Raw genomic sequence first — 13466 nt, forward strand, 5'->3', positions numbered from 1 at the left:
GATTTGATCAAAGGCCTGAAGCTCAACTTTTTACCGAAATAAATACAAACTGAATTAATCATACGCAATACCTCTACTTATGAATTAATACTGAATTAATCATACTGAATTAATCATAAGCAATACCTCTATGGCCTAAGTTATAAGGCTTTCCAAGGTAGGAAGCAAACAATAAAACACCAACCAGTCTGTTGAAATTTACTGGGACCATTCCCAGGAGTTAGAGAAAAAGAAAGGGAATTAATATTATAACTTGGGCCAGGAGCCAGAGATGCCTACAGAAGGGGCTGTGGGTAAAACTCGCAGACAACACATACACAGCGTTGGGAACGGCTAGTGTGAGGCTGGGAGCGCAGAGGCCCAGGCCTTGTAGACCGCATCACACCAGCTGGTTGCTGACTGCATAGCCCGGTGAGGTCTGTGCTATGCCATTTGGTGAAAGACAGTGGTTTTGGTTATTTTTCTACAAATCCATCCTTAGGTAAGAGCGCTGAGTGAACAGAATGCTGTTGGAAGGAGAGGGGGAGAGAGAGAGACACAGAGAGAAAGAGAGAGAGAGAGAAATTAACAAGTATCCATAAACCTCCCTCTGCTCACAGCAGGGAAAAAGTAACAGGAGTGGGAGAACAGGATGAGAAAGGCTGATTTGATCGCATCTTTAAGACAACGTGACTACTGTCTGCCTCCTAGCCCTGAGGATGTGAAAGGGAGTAGCCAAGACCCTGATCTTAGAGGTTAGGAGAGAGTGGGGAGGGAGAGGTGGGTGAGACACACCGGACCAATAAACACATGCCCAAGGGCCATGCCGGAAGCCAGTACCAGGCTGAGAGGGGTGGTGAACAAAGAAAGGACTGGCCAGTTTCAACAGAGTAGGGAACACCTTGACCTTAGGTTTTCCTGTACTGGGGAAGGGAAAGCAAGCACATTCTGGGCAGAGAAGAGTTAAAGCCAAGACACGGCGGTCTTAACACTTGAAATGCTAAGGTTTCTCTTATTTGAATTCTTATTTGAGATTTTCTTTGGTCTTCTGCTAAATATTTTCCTTTCTCAAGCATACGATTTTTACTTAGAATTTCATTGGTCGGTACAGAGCAGATAAAATCATTCTAGGAGACTCCACACGAATAGAAGGCACTCTGGCTGACTCCTGAATGAGTGCAGCCTCTGAGAGATACATAGGTTCCTTACAGAAAGTTATTTTTCACTCCAACTATTAATATTTTCAATTAAACCTGCTTAGTGTGAACAGGCAAAATTACCTGACATTCACAGCCATCTCATTTCTGTTCCCATAAACTATTGGCCTGAAGAGATCTGATCTTTCCTCGGGTGGGTCCTTCCTCACCTTAGGTTGGAAGGTGCCACCTGCTTTTCTACTTCATGACTCTCCTGGGCACCAGGAGTCCTGTCTTCTCCAGACATTCTATTTTGAACGTAACTGAAGTGGGTCTGGTGAGTTCAGATTTATTAAGGGGCTAGAATGCTTATTGAAGGGGTAAACCTTTGGAGATATTTTGAATCAGATTATGCTGATACCAACTTCAGAGAAATTGCTGACTCTGAAATAACAAAAGGAATAGGAACAAATTTTTAAAATTCCACTCATCACTCTGACACAGTAACTATTGAGGTATATTTGCACCTGAATCATATCCTACAAATGGGTTAAGAACACGGTATGTAAGAAAGCTAGTAACTAGGGCCCTCTGAAGCTCTCTTCGAGGAAGTCTAAACAGAAGAGTTCAGGGTCTTTACAGGTGTTACAGCTGTAACGATTTTGTTTTTGCGGTACACGGGCCTCTCACTGTTGTGGCCTCTCCCGTTGCGGAGCACAGGCTCCGGACGCGCAGGCTCAGCGGCCATGGCTCACGGGCCCAGCCGCTCCGCGGCATGTGGGATCCTCCCAGACCAGGGCACGAACCCGTGTCCCCTGCATCGGCAGGCGGACTCTCAACCACTACGCCACCAGGGAAGCCCAACAGCTGTAATGATTTACATGACTGGGGAGGTGGCATGTCATCCCCAGGGCCTCAGGGCTATAAACAGAGCCAAAGAGTAGAGCAAAGCCTTACTGCTGTCTCTGTGGTTCCAAACTTCTTCATCTGGTCTTAAGTTACTCCAGTTGGGTCAGCCCTCCAGATGGCCTGCTGGTCCAGCACATTACTTACTTTTTCTTCCATTATGTTTGAGAGTGTTTCTCATCGTATAGAAAAGTACAAAAGTACCTTTAGTTTAGCTGAAGATGTGTGTATTTAAAAGGTGGAAAGACAACTCTTTACATACATCTGCTAATTTAGAAAGCCCAAATAATTTGAAAATAGTCCTCCGCAGTCACTAATCAAATATGGAGACTACACCAGGGGGTCTGGCAAACTCCAGCCCGCAAGCCCAGGCCTGTTCTTGTAAATAGTTGTACTGGACCACAGCCCTGTTCATTTGTTTACAGACTGTCCACAGCTGCTTTCCTGCTACAACAGCAGACAGAGCAGTTGTAACAGAGACTGTATGGCCTGCAAAACGTAAAACATTTACTATCTAGAGCTTAACAGGAAGAATTTGCCATCATCTGGACCACAACCAAAGTATTCCAATCTGGGAAGGGTTAAAATACATAAATATATACATAAATAAATTTATATACTCACACACACGCACGTTCACACACTGGATTGTTCTCAGGAAAAGAAACAACCCAAAGAATACGTTACGAGATGCTTCCCCTTCATCATACCTTTTTTTTTTCATCATACCTTTTAAAACATCTTACATCCCCAGTACCACACTCAGGCCACACCAAGTATAAAGGGTTACAAATATTCAGATTTTATTATAAATAAAATACTGGTTTTTTTTTTAACATAAAAAATGCCAAGTGTTGCATCTTATTTACTACCCTGGAGAGCAAGACCGTAGAGATTAAGGCAAACAGCTAAAGTGAAGGCACATGGAAAAGGGTCACGGTTGGAATTAAGAGGGAAAATTCCAGGGAACAGCTGTGTATGTTCCCTGTGACACCCAGCATTCTGCAGCAGCCATCCTGTCGATTTTATTACATAAAATACAGATAACTGGAACTATACAATAAAATAATGGCTATATTGCAGGTGTGTAATTAAGGTATTGTCTTATAAGGAACTTTTATTTTAAAAATAAAATTCTGTTTAAAAATATACCACACAGATGGAAAAGGAGAAAAGAAACAACAACAAATAATCCCCAAAATTTCACTGTGGCCTAAGACTTACTGGAGTGAACCTGACCCACAGGCTAGAGGGTAAACTACCTTAGCAGTCTATCTTCAGTCCTTTCCCTGAAACCTTGACCAAAATGTCTCATAGGATGTGGCCACTTAAAAAAGAGGAACTAGCTAGGAAACACTGATGTGAACACTTGGCAAGAAAGAGCCAGGCCTCCTGCGATAGAAGAGGCCTGAGAAGAGGAATGGAGTGGAAGCTTAGGAGGATGCCAGGTCAAAACACCAGTAAGCCAACTCTGGGATGCAAGGAGGAGGTGGAAAGGGGAAGAACTAAGGCAGACCACCTCTCCCACTCTATCTATCTGCAGCATGATCCCTGATGCACTACGGGCACCCAAGTAATTATGCACCCCTTATAAAAATGACCCCATCCAGCTCCAACAACTGCCAGAGGGTATTTCTCACTCACTCCTGGCTCGGCTCACACTGATGGTAAAGATGCCCTTCAGCAGACTTTCCTAATTCCATCCTTCCCTGTGGAGCCGGCGTTCCTGCTCTGGGGCAGCCATTAAGAACAACATCGTGCTGTGGTTGAGGACCACCAGGACTGCAACGGAAGAGGGTTCGAGGTACCTCTTTATCGCGGCTGTGTGTGGAGGAAAGCAGGTGGATGTGAATGTCAGAAAACGGACATGCTGCAAACACAAGGCGAAGGGCAAAGCAACAGGGAACAAATCCAATCCAAAGAACCGCAGGTGGAAGGGAAGGAGGTATACAGACACGTTGTGCCGGTGAAGAGGAAAAATGAAGTGAAGAAGTGAACGGACAGTGCCATTCTAGAAACAGGACCAAGTATATTTACATAAACTCCTTACTCTATAATCATGATAAACAAAAAAACATTCACACAAAAATATAAATTTGAAATAATTAATAGCACCAGTGTGTCAGATAATAGTTTCTTTCCCCTGCTACGCAAAGTACAAAGTTGCATAGTGTTAAAGGCTATATATGAATCTCGAAAGCGGGATGGTAGGAGGAAGGGGTTTGTGGCAGAGAATCGTCACGCTGTGACCTTAGAAGAAAACCACAGAGCTGAGGGTCAGAAGTTGAGAAGCTCACTAGGAAACTCCATGTAAGGGTCTTCCCTCTATGCTTAGAGGGAAGGTTTAGAGGTGGGTTTAAATCACAAAGTGCAGGAACGAGATGGTGTTGGCAGCTGTGTGAAATACTGAGTGCAAGTATCTGTCACCAGGATTTGGCAAACAATGTGTTTTGAGGGGTTCTACAAGATGGGAACATCAGGAGAAAACTGAGGCTAAGGGTCAAATGTTTCATCTCTCCCCAATGGAAGAAAAATGGATACGTGGGATCCTGACAGTACAAGTTGCATCTAAGTTCTATCCCTTTGCTAGAAAAGACTATAGGACAAGGAGGCTTTTCTTTTGTTTTGTCAAGATCGTAAGGACCACCCGTTCTCTGCCAGGTAACAACACTAGTTCCAAGACTAATATTCTAAAAAAGCTCTAAGAATTAGTGTGATTTTGGAAAAAACTTTAGTGGTTATCATATCCCTGTTTCTTCTGCATAAATTCCATCTATAGGAATAGAAGACGTCTATTGGTGAGTGCAAGCTGCCCATCCAGATTTAAATTGTCAGCTGCCCAAAGATCTGAAAAACAGTTTATCTTCCTAGTCAATTATTAACATCTGAGAAAACGTGCGGCCACTTCTGCAGTCTCACATCGTCCTGGAGACTGTCATAAATCATTGCATCCTTACCCGTGGGATGGCTCAGTGTCCTAAACTCAAAATAGCTAAAACAACAGATGATGGCTCTCGAGATTCTAAATGACCAATACCTTTGGCACAGGATGTGTATTTCCTTTTGCTTAAAAGGAGGAGGGGCAGGAGATGTGGATGCATTTTCTTTACCTATAGACTGGATATACTGGCCATCACAATGCTACTGTCAGTAGCCAAACTTCTCCTTCATAGAAACAAGAGTACTGAGACTGAGGAGGTTCTGTTGGCATCAGAGAGAAAGGGAGGGCTACTGGCTCAGCCCTGGCCCACAACGGTTCCCACGAAGGGTTTAAGCCACTGTACAGCAACGCAGGATGCCACGTCCTTAGGCGACTCAGAAGGGAAAGGTGGGTCTAAGGGACCACCATTAAGTGGAAGAGAGACTTTATTAGATAAAACCCTTTGTTCCTGATTCACGACGTTTAATTTGCTTCTCTTTAAACTTTGTGACTTTTCCTGGCTCAAGAGGACAGTGGTGGAGAGCAGCGGAGAGTGGGGGTCTGAAAAATGCAACCTTTGTGTTAAGGCACTCTGTGGCCTCACAGTGGCTCCCTAAAGGAAGACGCTAGGGCTTTTCAATGGACGGGGTGTTGAAGCAGCCGGAGGGTAAGGTCTTCTTGATGTCTTCCAGGTTGCGGATGTCCTTCAGGATCTCCTCAATGTCTCTGTTATAGTCCATGATGGCAGCCTCCTGCCTCCTGGCTTCATTCTCCAGGTTAGACACTTTCCTGTCTAGATCACTGACTTTCATTTCATCTTTGGCTTTGTTCAGGGTACCTTCAATCTCATTTAGCTTGTTCAGGTCCACTGTGTCCAGCTGCCCTGTTGAGTCAGAAAGGACACAGAAGAGGACAGACACATTCAGTGAGAATTATAACATCACTCCGCAAGTATCCCCACCAGCGTTTTTCTAAAGGAAGCCCAGCAGCTGTCGCCACGAAAAAGTGGCCTGAGAACTTGACGCCTGTCATACAAGGGCATTAACAATGCAAACCAGGTACAATCACTGACCTAATCTAGCAGGGATGGGTCAGAGCTTATAATGAATATTGGGGCTGGATTTTTTTTTTTCCTGAGAAGACGGTTTTTGTGAAATGTTTTCTAAATGTGTAACAACCACGTCCTAGACCTTAAGCCTCCCGTGTGGTTTTGAAGGTCATCTGGTAACGTGTAATACCTTTTTCACGTTTATATATGTAATCCTTGTGTCTGTTTAGTGCCCTCTAATGAACATAAACATCTTTACGCTAGAACCCTAAGCCCTCAGCTGTTGGATTCCAGGGAAACTGGGTTGTCCTGGGAGTCATGTCCTGCTCGCAAGAGTTAGACACTATTATCGGAGCCCTCCTATGGAAAATGGCCAGGGTTGAAATGCTGAAATAATTTCAGCAAAGCTTCGCTTTTCTTTTAAATTAATTAATTAATTTTTATTTTTGGCTGTGTTGGGTCTTCGTTTCTGTGCGAGGGCTTTCTCTAGATGCGGCGAGCGGGGGCCGCTCTTCATCGCGGGGTGCAGGCCTCTCACTAGCGCGGCCTCTCTTGTTGCAGAGCACAGGCTCCAGACGCGTAGGCTCAGTAGTTGTGGCTCACGGGCCTAGTTGCTCCACGGCATGTGGGATCTTCCCAGACCAGGGCTCGAACTCGTGTCCCTGCATTAGCAGGCAGATTCTCAACCACTGCGCCACCAGGGAAGCCCCAAACCTTCGCTTTAAAATTAGCAAGAGGGCTTCCCTGGTGGCCCAGTGGTTGGGAGTCCGCCTGCCGATGCAGGGGACGCGGGTTCGTGCCCCAGTCCGGGAAGATCCCATGTGCCGCGGAGCGGCTGGGCCCGTGAGCCATGGCTACTGAGCCTGCGTGTCCAGAGCCTGTACTCCGCAACGGCAGAGGCCACAACAGTGAGAGGCCCACGTACCGCAAGAATAAATAAATAAATAAATAAATAAATGAATAGATAGATAAAATTAGCAAGAAAAAGAGGTCCTTTTGAAAGGAACTACTTCTATATTAGACGAAAGCAGATAGCCAGCTGCACAACGACCAGCACTTTATGCATACTGAACTTGATTAAATTCTCACCAAATCATTTGACATCAATGATTCTCAGCTGTTACGTAATTTGCCCAAATTTGCACAGCTTACAGGCAACAAAGCAAAGATTCCAACCCAAGTCTGACTAACTTTAAAATACAACCTTTTCTGTCACAAAACCTACCTCTTCCAGCTTACTTTCATTTTAAAGTCCATCTGCTGGCACATAATTTATTATTCTTGAAAATTGAGACAGATAAAAATATCACACACACCTCCCAAAAAAACCCCCCACAAAACAAAACACTGACCAAAACCAAACTTTAAAGGCTATCACATTAAAATAGAGTGCCTTGCTTACAAAGCTGTACTGGCTAGAGTATCACAACTTTGTAATAGAGGCTGGTGACAAAAGTACATCTGCCCTATAATGAGGCCTGCTCCCTGTATCAAACTGGATTAAAGGAACATTTTAATATGCTTATATTTCCTTCAAAAAGAAAGCCGCCTCTCTTTTGGCATAAAAACTGTCACCTCATCCAATTAGCCTTTAATCGATTATCCTTTAAAGTGTTCTTTTATTCTGTCATTGAAATCCTTCACTTTAAATCCTTTAAAGACATTCTGCCAGCAGGATGAACTAAGAATAATCACTGTTCGATTGTAACATAAACCTTGACCATAAATGAGCCATCCTAGCTGGAAGCATATCTTCAAAATTTTATTAAGTCCTCAGACCACGGTCAGATTCCAATACTGAGTCAGGTTCCATGGAAGGACCTAGCAAGTACATGTTGAATTAATACAACTTAAAGTCACGATTCAGTTCATACGGTCTTTGCACTGTAGTATCTACTTTTGAGTCAACTATCTCAGATCCCAAGAACAGTACCAAGAATTCAAAGGCTGCCTAACAAGACTCTATGGTTACTTACCCAGCTGCTCCAGGAGGTCATTAATAAGGTTGAGGAGGCTGGTGACAGAGTTTTTGGCCTTTCTGGCATTGATCTCAGCTTCCTGAGCAGCCTGTGAAGCCTGTACAGGGAAAAAAGGATAAATGATACAGTAGTCTTGATGATACATTTTTATCTTCTTGAAGTATCTTTTCCCCAATGAGTCAACAAATCTAATTTTCAGATGGTTTCCCTTCTTCTAACTCGTGAAACTATTAGCTCCTACTGTGGAGATGTTCTTTTTTGGTCATATCTTCATGTTGAGGATATGGCTATTTTTAATTCACTTCATAGTCATGAGGAGGCAGCCAGTATGCCTACAATGACTGTATCTGTCTTTCAAAGATCAAGGTTACCTCCTTTTCTCACTTTCTCACTCAGGAACACATGGAGGTGTATTCATAATAAAACCCATCAAGCAGAAACAAGTTACTTTTTAAGGACGAGTATAAAAACTACCGTTTTAGAACCAAAACATGCCCTCTGGGATGATCTTAGAGACTTGATTGTCAGAAATGTCCTATTCTCAGAAATTTTTCATAATTAAGTGACATTCTTCTAAAACTCCCTCTCCCCATGCAGTCACACAAATACACACATACAAACTGGGGCAATACAATTTACATTTGAAAAATCAACCAAAGGTAAATATATTGGGGAAAATTCCATGAAACCTGAACAAATACTCTTGTGCGTGAGTCACAGGAAATGGCGATGGAAGAGGAAGTGTCTAAGTAGCAGAAAACAGATGCTCTCACACATAAATCTGGCCAGGATATACATGAGGAGCTTTGAGCTTCCTACCACAGGACTGGTTTTCCTAGCTCTTTTGGGTCAAGAGAATACAAAAGTTTTGGATAGAAACAATGTGAAGATTTTAAAAAGAAAAAGAAAGCAACGGAAAAAACCTTCACACATAAACGATTAACCTCCGTTCAAACTGCAGCCATTCTCACTGCACCTTCCCAGGCTGTCTGCGAGTGTTCTAGCAGAGCTGTAAAGGACTCTGCTACGGCCATACCGTTACATTTAACCTGCTTTCTGCAGCCTCCTCTTCCAAGAACAACTGTGAGCCTTCACTCTTTCCCTTAAAAAACAGGTTACGGACTGCAACAATACCGATGCAATGTTGGCCTTTCAGGATTGATACTTAAATATAAATGGCATAGTATATATGAGGGTGCCTTGTGCTCCTTAAAAGTTACTTACCGAAAGGAACAAAAGATGGATCTTCTTTCTACCCTTTTAATTGAATTCATACCCTTTTTTGAAGCTTATAGAGAATATATATCTTTTCCTTTCCTTCAACAGGCTCTAAATCTAATGTTTCCATAGCTGTATTAAAACATAAAATCCAGAGACCCTCAGCATGTATGAAATATACACATTTTTACTATATGGGAATTTCCACTTGAGCCATACCTTGCTATAGAAAATGAGGACAATTCAAAACAACAACAAAATGCATAGTAAAATAAGGTATTTGCACAGCGATGCTTCCTGTTATCACTTCCCTAGGGACTTCTTTACCAAGATTAACAGGCTTAGCAGTTCTTCTTTCCATCCCAAAGTGAAAATGATCTACAGTGAAGGGTGTGATTTTTAGCAGGAGTGGAAGAAGGGTCCCTTCCTTGCACTGAAAGTCCACAATTAAAAAGTTCATGTCTATCATTACTGTGGTTATGATCAGATTGAACTGTAAAGGAATATTTCCACTGTGACTCCATCAAAGTCTTTCAAAAGCAAAATACAGCACAAAACAGAACCTAGTCCTTTGTTGGGCCATGCATTCACAAGTCGATTTTGTTACAAACAGGGCTATGTATACACATCATCACAAAAAGTGAAAAATCAAATCAAATTGGATGTAAGTTTGATATGTTTTGTCATCTTCAAAAATGTCCTTTTACACAAGAAACTGGTCTTTGTCTTTAGGCAGCAAGTTGCTGGGAGAATAAGAGGAGGACGGAAATTAACTTTTCACTGCATGCCTTTTGTTCTTTTTTGATTTTATACCACCTATGATTTACCCATACAAAACTATAAAGACATACTTTTAAATGTCCTAAAACCTCAAATGTGTAAAACAATGTTTTTCTTCTAACTGAGAGTAGCTCTGGGAAGGAACTATTGTGCAACAATCTGGCAGAAGATCCAAATTCTTTGTCTTCTATGTAAGTTACTAACCCGATTCTTGACCAGAAAACACAATTAAAAACAGAAGTCAATATGAAAAAGACTCTTCTCAACAAGTTAGGGATCTTTATTATTAAACACCCTTCACTTTCTGCCCATTAGCAAACATTTGCCAAAATCACTTACCATCCCTGCCATCATCATATCCTGGTCAGCATCATCTTGTTTTTTCTTCAGCTCCTTTTCTGCTTCCTGTAGCTGTTTCAACATATTATTCACCTCGTTATCCAGATCTGTAACTTCTGCAAAAGTCCTCTCAGCTTCTGCCTTGGTGCTGGTAGCATTCTAGGCACAAAGTAAACAATTCCTAATGAAAAAAAGTTTTCCTTTTTCTAAAGTAGGCTGCCACTCCTTTTATAATCTGTAAAATGGTTCAAAAATATGATCCAGAAAAAACAGGGCAATAATTTGTACTATATGTTGAATTACGTTTAGTTGGGCTACAAATTTAATGAAAAAATAACATTACCACCTAACATAACATTTTATATTTTATAAAGCACTTTAATTTGTATCCTCTAGTTTAATCCTGTTAATAAAAATTCCTGTTCTATCGTCGCCATTTGCAGTTGGGGTCACATAGTTGCAACATTTAAATGGTGTATACTTGCCACCACATTGTACTGATTAGACTCTTTCGCTTGGATAATTTTCTATTCAAAGCTAGCCTTATTCTATTGATACTTGGCAGTTCATCATAATGTACAAAAAGTCCATAATTCTGAAATATATTTTATAAAATATAATTAATCCAAGAAACTAAAAAATGTGTGTGATTTTCAAACACATAAGTTTAGAATCAGCTCCAATTTCTCCTTTAAATAAAACAGATTTATCTTTAAGTAGGAGAAAGCCAGCCTAGAGAAATTATTCTTTAAGATGAGTAGAAAGAATCCTAGCACTGGTAACTTCAAAAATTCTAAATAGGTGGGTCTTAGATATGGCAATATGCTTGAAAGCGGGTCTTAAAAGCTGTACTGACTTGGCACTGTATATAAGATGGAAAAAATATCAATTGTTCACGTCAAGGAATTGTGTTTACTTAGAAAGAATCTGATTTTTTGTGGGCAGGAGTTTGATGGGTCACTGAAGCCAACTCCCCTCCTCAACAACTCAGACCCTGCCACTGAGACACAGCAGAAATTTTAGAGTAAAGGACCCTTTCAGTGACTCTCCCTCTTCAATCAATGTGGTTACCTGCTCTAATGCCTAGTAAAAAAAAATGAACGACAAGGATGGTTTAATATAACTTTACTGGAGTTGAGGAAAAAATTTGCAAGAGCTTTTGGGGGTCTGGAAAGAAACCGGAAAATGACTAGAGAATAGATGAGCAAAGGCTTCGTTTCGGACAAGAGGGGAGAGCACACCTTTTGGACAGCGCTGGCGATCCTCTCCGCCTCGTGGGCCTTGTTCTTGGCCTCGGTGGCATCTGCGGCAGCATTGCCCAGAGCCAGCTGTGCTTCCCTGGTCTTTTCATTGGCTTCAATTATAGTCTGGTTGATGGCAGGGATTCTCCTTAGTGCCTCCTCTGCAGCCGTCTTGTTATCATTTACTCGTCTATCAAAATCTAAAACAGGTTCAAGGAATGCAATTAAACTAAACTCTCAACAAGCCAAAAGGGAACTTTTCAGGGAGCTGCCACTGGATTTTGTTTTATGAACGATGAAAGTCAGGGGAAAAGACTGAAAAACAGCATGGACTGAAATGTGAGAACAAAGCACATAGATCTACATGGAAGATTCATGTGAATGAACACCTGTTTCTGGAAGGCAAATTCTCCCTTGAAACATTTATTTTCATGCAGAGCTGAGTACGCCATCACCTCCACCTCAACCAATATCGAAAGCTGCAGTTTATTTAGTGTTTACTAAGTGTTAGGTACTGAGTTAGTAAGAGCTTTATGTGCTTGTGACACAGGCATTGAATCATTTTTATACATGAGAAAATTGAGGATTAACGAGGTAATTTTTTTCAAGGATTCACACTAAGTAAGAGGTGGATCAGGGATTCTAAACCAAACCCACTGACACAAAGCCCATACATTCAACCATTATTCTGTAAAGCTTCTGCATATATAGAGCTTATGTTTATCAGAGGTGAGTCCAAGGCTACACAGTGAATTGAGCACAGTTCGTTTTTATCTTGGGTGAGGAAAGAAAACATAAAGACTGAGATGCAATTGTCAGAGAAAATTAAAGATAATCTCCATTTACCAACACAAGTCAGCTAAATAGGCATATCTTGGTTACAGGCAATATCTTTTTTTGGCTTCCATACTGAAGAATGCTGGGGTAAGATGACATGAGCGCTGGGATTTTTCTTTGAAATACTTTACCATAAAAAAAGGTAGGGTAGGAACTTACCTGGTGGCACAGTGGTTAAGAATCCACCTGCCAATGTAGGGGACACGGGTTTGATCCCTGGTCCGGGAAGATCCCACAGGCTGCGGAGCAACTAAGACCGTGCGCCACAACTACTGAGGCTGTGCTCTAGAGCCCGCGAGCCACAACTACTGAGCCCAAGTGCCACAACTACTGAAACCCATGCGCCTAGAGCCCGTGCTCCGCAACAAGAGAAGCCACCGCGATGAGAACCCTGCACACCGCAACGAAGAGTAGCCCCCGCTCACTGCAACTAGAGAAAGCCCGTACACAGCAACAAAGACCCAACGCAGCCAAAAATCAATTAAAAAATAAAGCACTATCAGGTGATGCGTAAAGCAGTAATTGTTGGCTTTAATTATATGCATTAACTGATAAAAAATTTTTTTTAAAAAAAGATAGGGTAGGTGTTGGGGGATGAAGTAAGTGCAGTAAAAATGTTAACTGCTGAATCTGAATGACAGGTATATGGGATGTTTTATACTATTATCTCTTGTGCTGTATGTGTGCAGAAAGTCTCATAGTAAAAACTTTTTTACAAAAGAGAGAGAATCACCCTAATGAAGGAGACATACAAATTTACCCTGTTATCTGACCCTCTCATACCTTTCAGGTTGCTGAGAATGTCATTGGCTTCTTGTAAGGTATTTCGTCCCTTTTTAGCAGCTTCTTCCGCAAGAGCCTTGGCAGCATCCGCTCGGGCTAGCAGTTGGTCGGCAGTCTGCAAACACGTGGCAGATAAGAGGACAAACCCTCCAAGGTAAAGCCCTTCTCTCTCCTAACAGACCAGGCACCTACAAGCCACCACCCTGACACTGGCCAGTATACAGCAGGTTAGGCCTGGCCATCAGCATAAGGCCCTCCTCTGAATACTCTTTCATGTGTTTCGTTGCTTCTGCAATTGCG

The 13466-nt window shown here is 42.1% G+C and overlaps 1 protein-coding gene across 1 annotated transcript in view; it reads right to left on the reverse strand.

Moving 5' to 3' along the window:
• Window positions 1–2816: 2816 nt before the first annotated feature.
• LAMC1 (laminin subunit gamma 1) overlaps window positions 2817–13466 on the reverse strand; it is a 123493-nt gene continuing 112843 nt past the window's right edge. The window contains exons 24-28 of the mRNA XM_082833796.1: window positions 13167–13281; window positions 11547–11746; window positions 10306–10464; window positions 7966–8065; window positions 2817–5824 (exon numbers count right to left, since the gene is read on the reverse strand). Of these exons, the coding sequence (XP_082689922.1) occupies window positions 5568–5824; window positions 7966–8065; window positions 10306–10464; window positions 11547–11746; window positions 13167–13281 (831 nt within the window). The 3' untranslated portion in view covers window positions 2817–5567. The remainder of the gene's footprint in view (window positions 5825–7965; window positions 8066–10305; window positions 10465–11546; window positions 11747–13166; window positions 13282–13466) is intronic.

This window comes from Leucopleurus acutus, assembly GCF_964270905.1.
Source record: "Leucopleurus acutus genome assembly, chromosome: 2".
Taxonomy (NCBI): domain Eukaryota; kingdom Metazoa; phylum Chordata; class Mammalia; order Artiodactyla; family Delphinidae; genus Leucopleurus; species Leucopleurus acutus.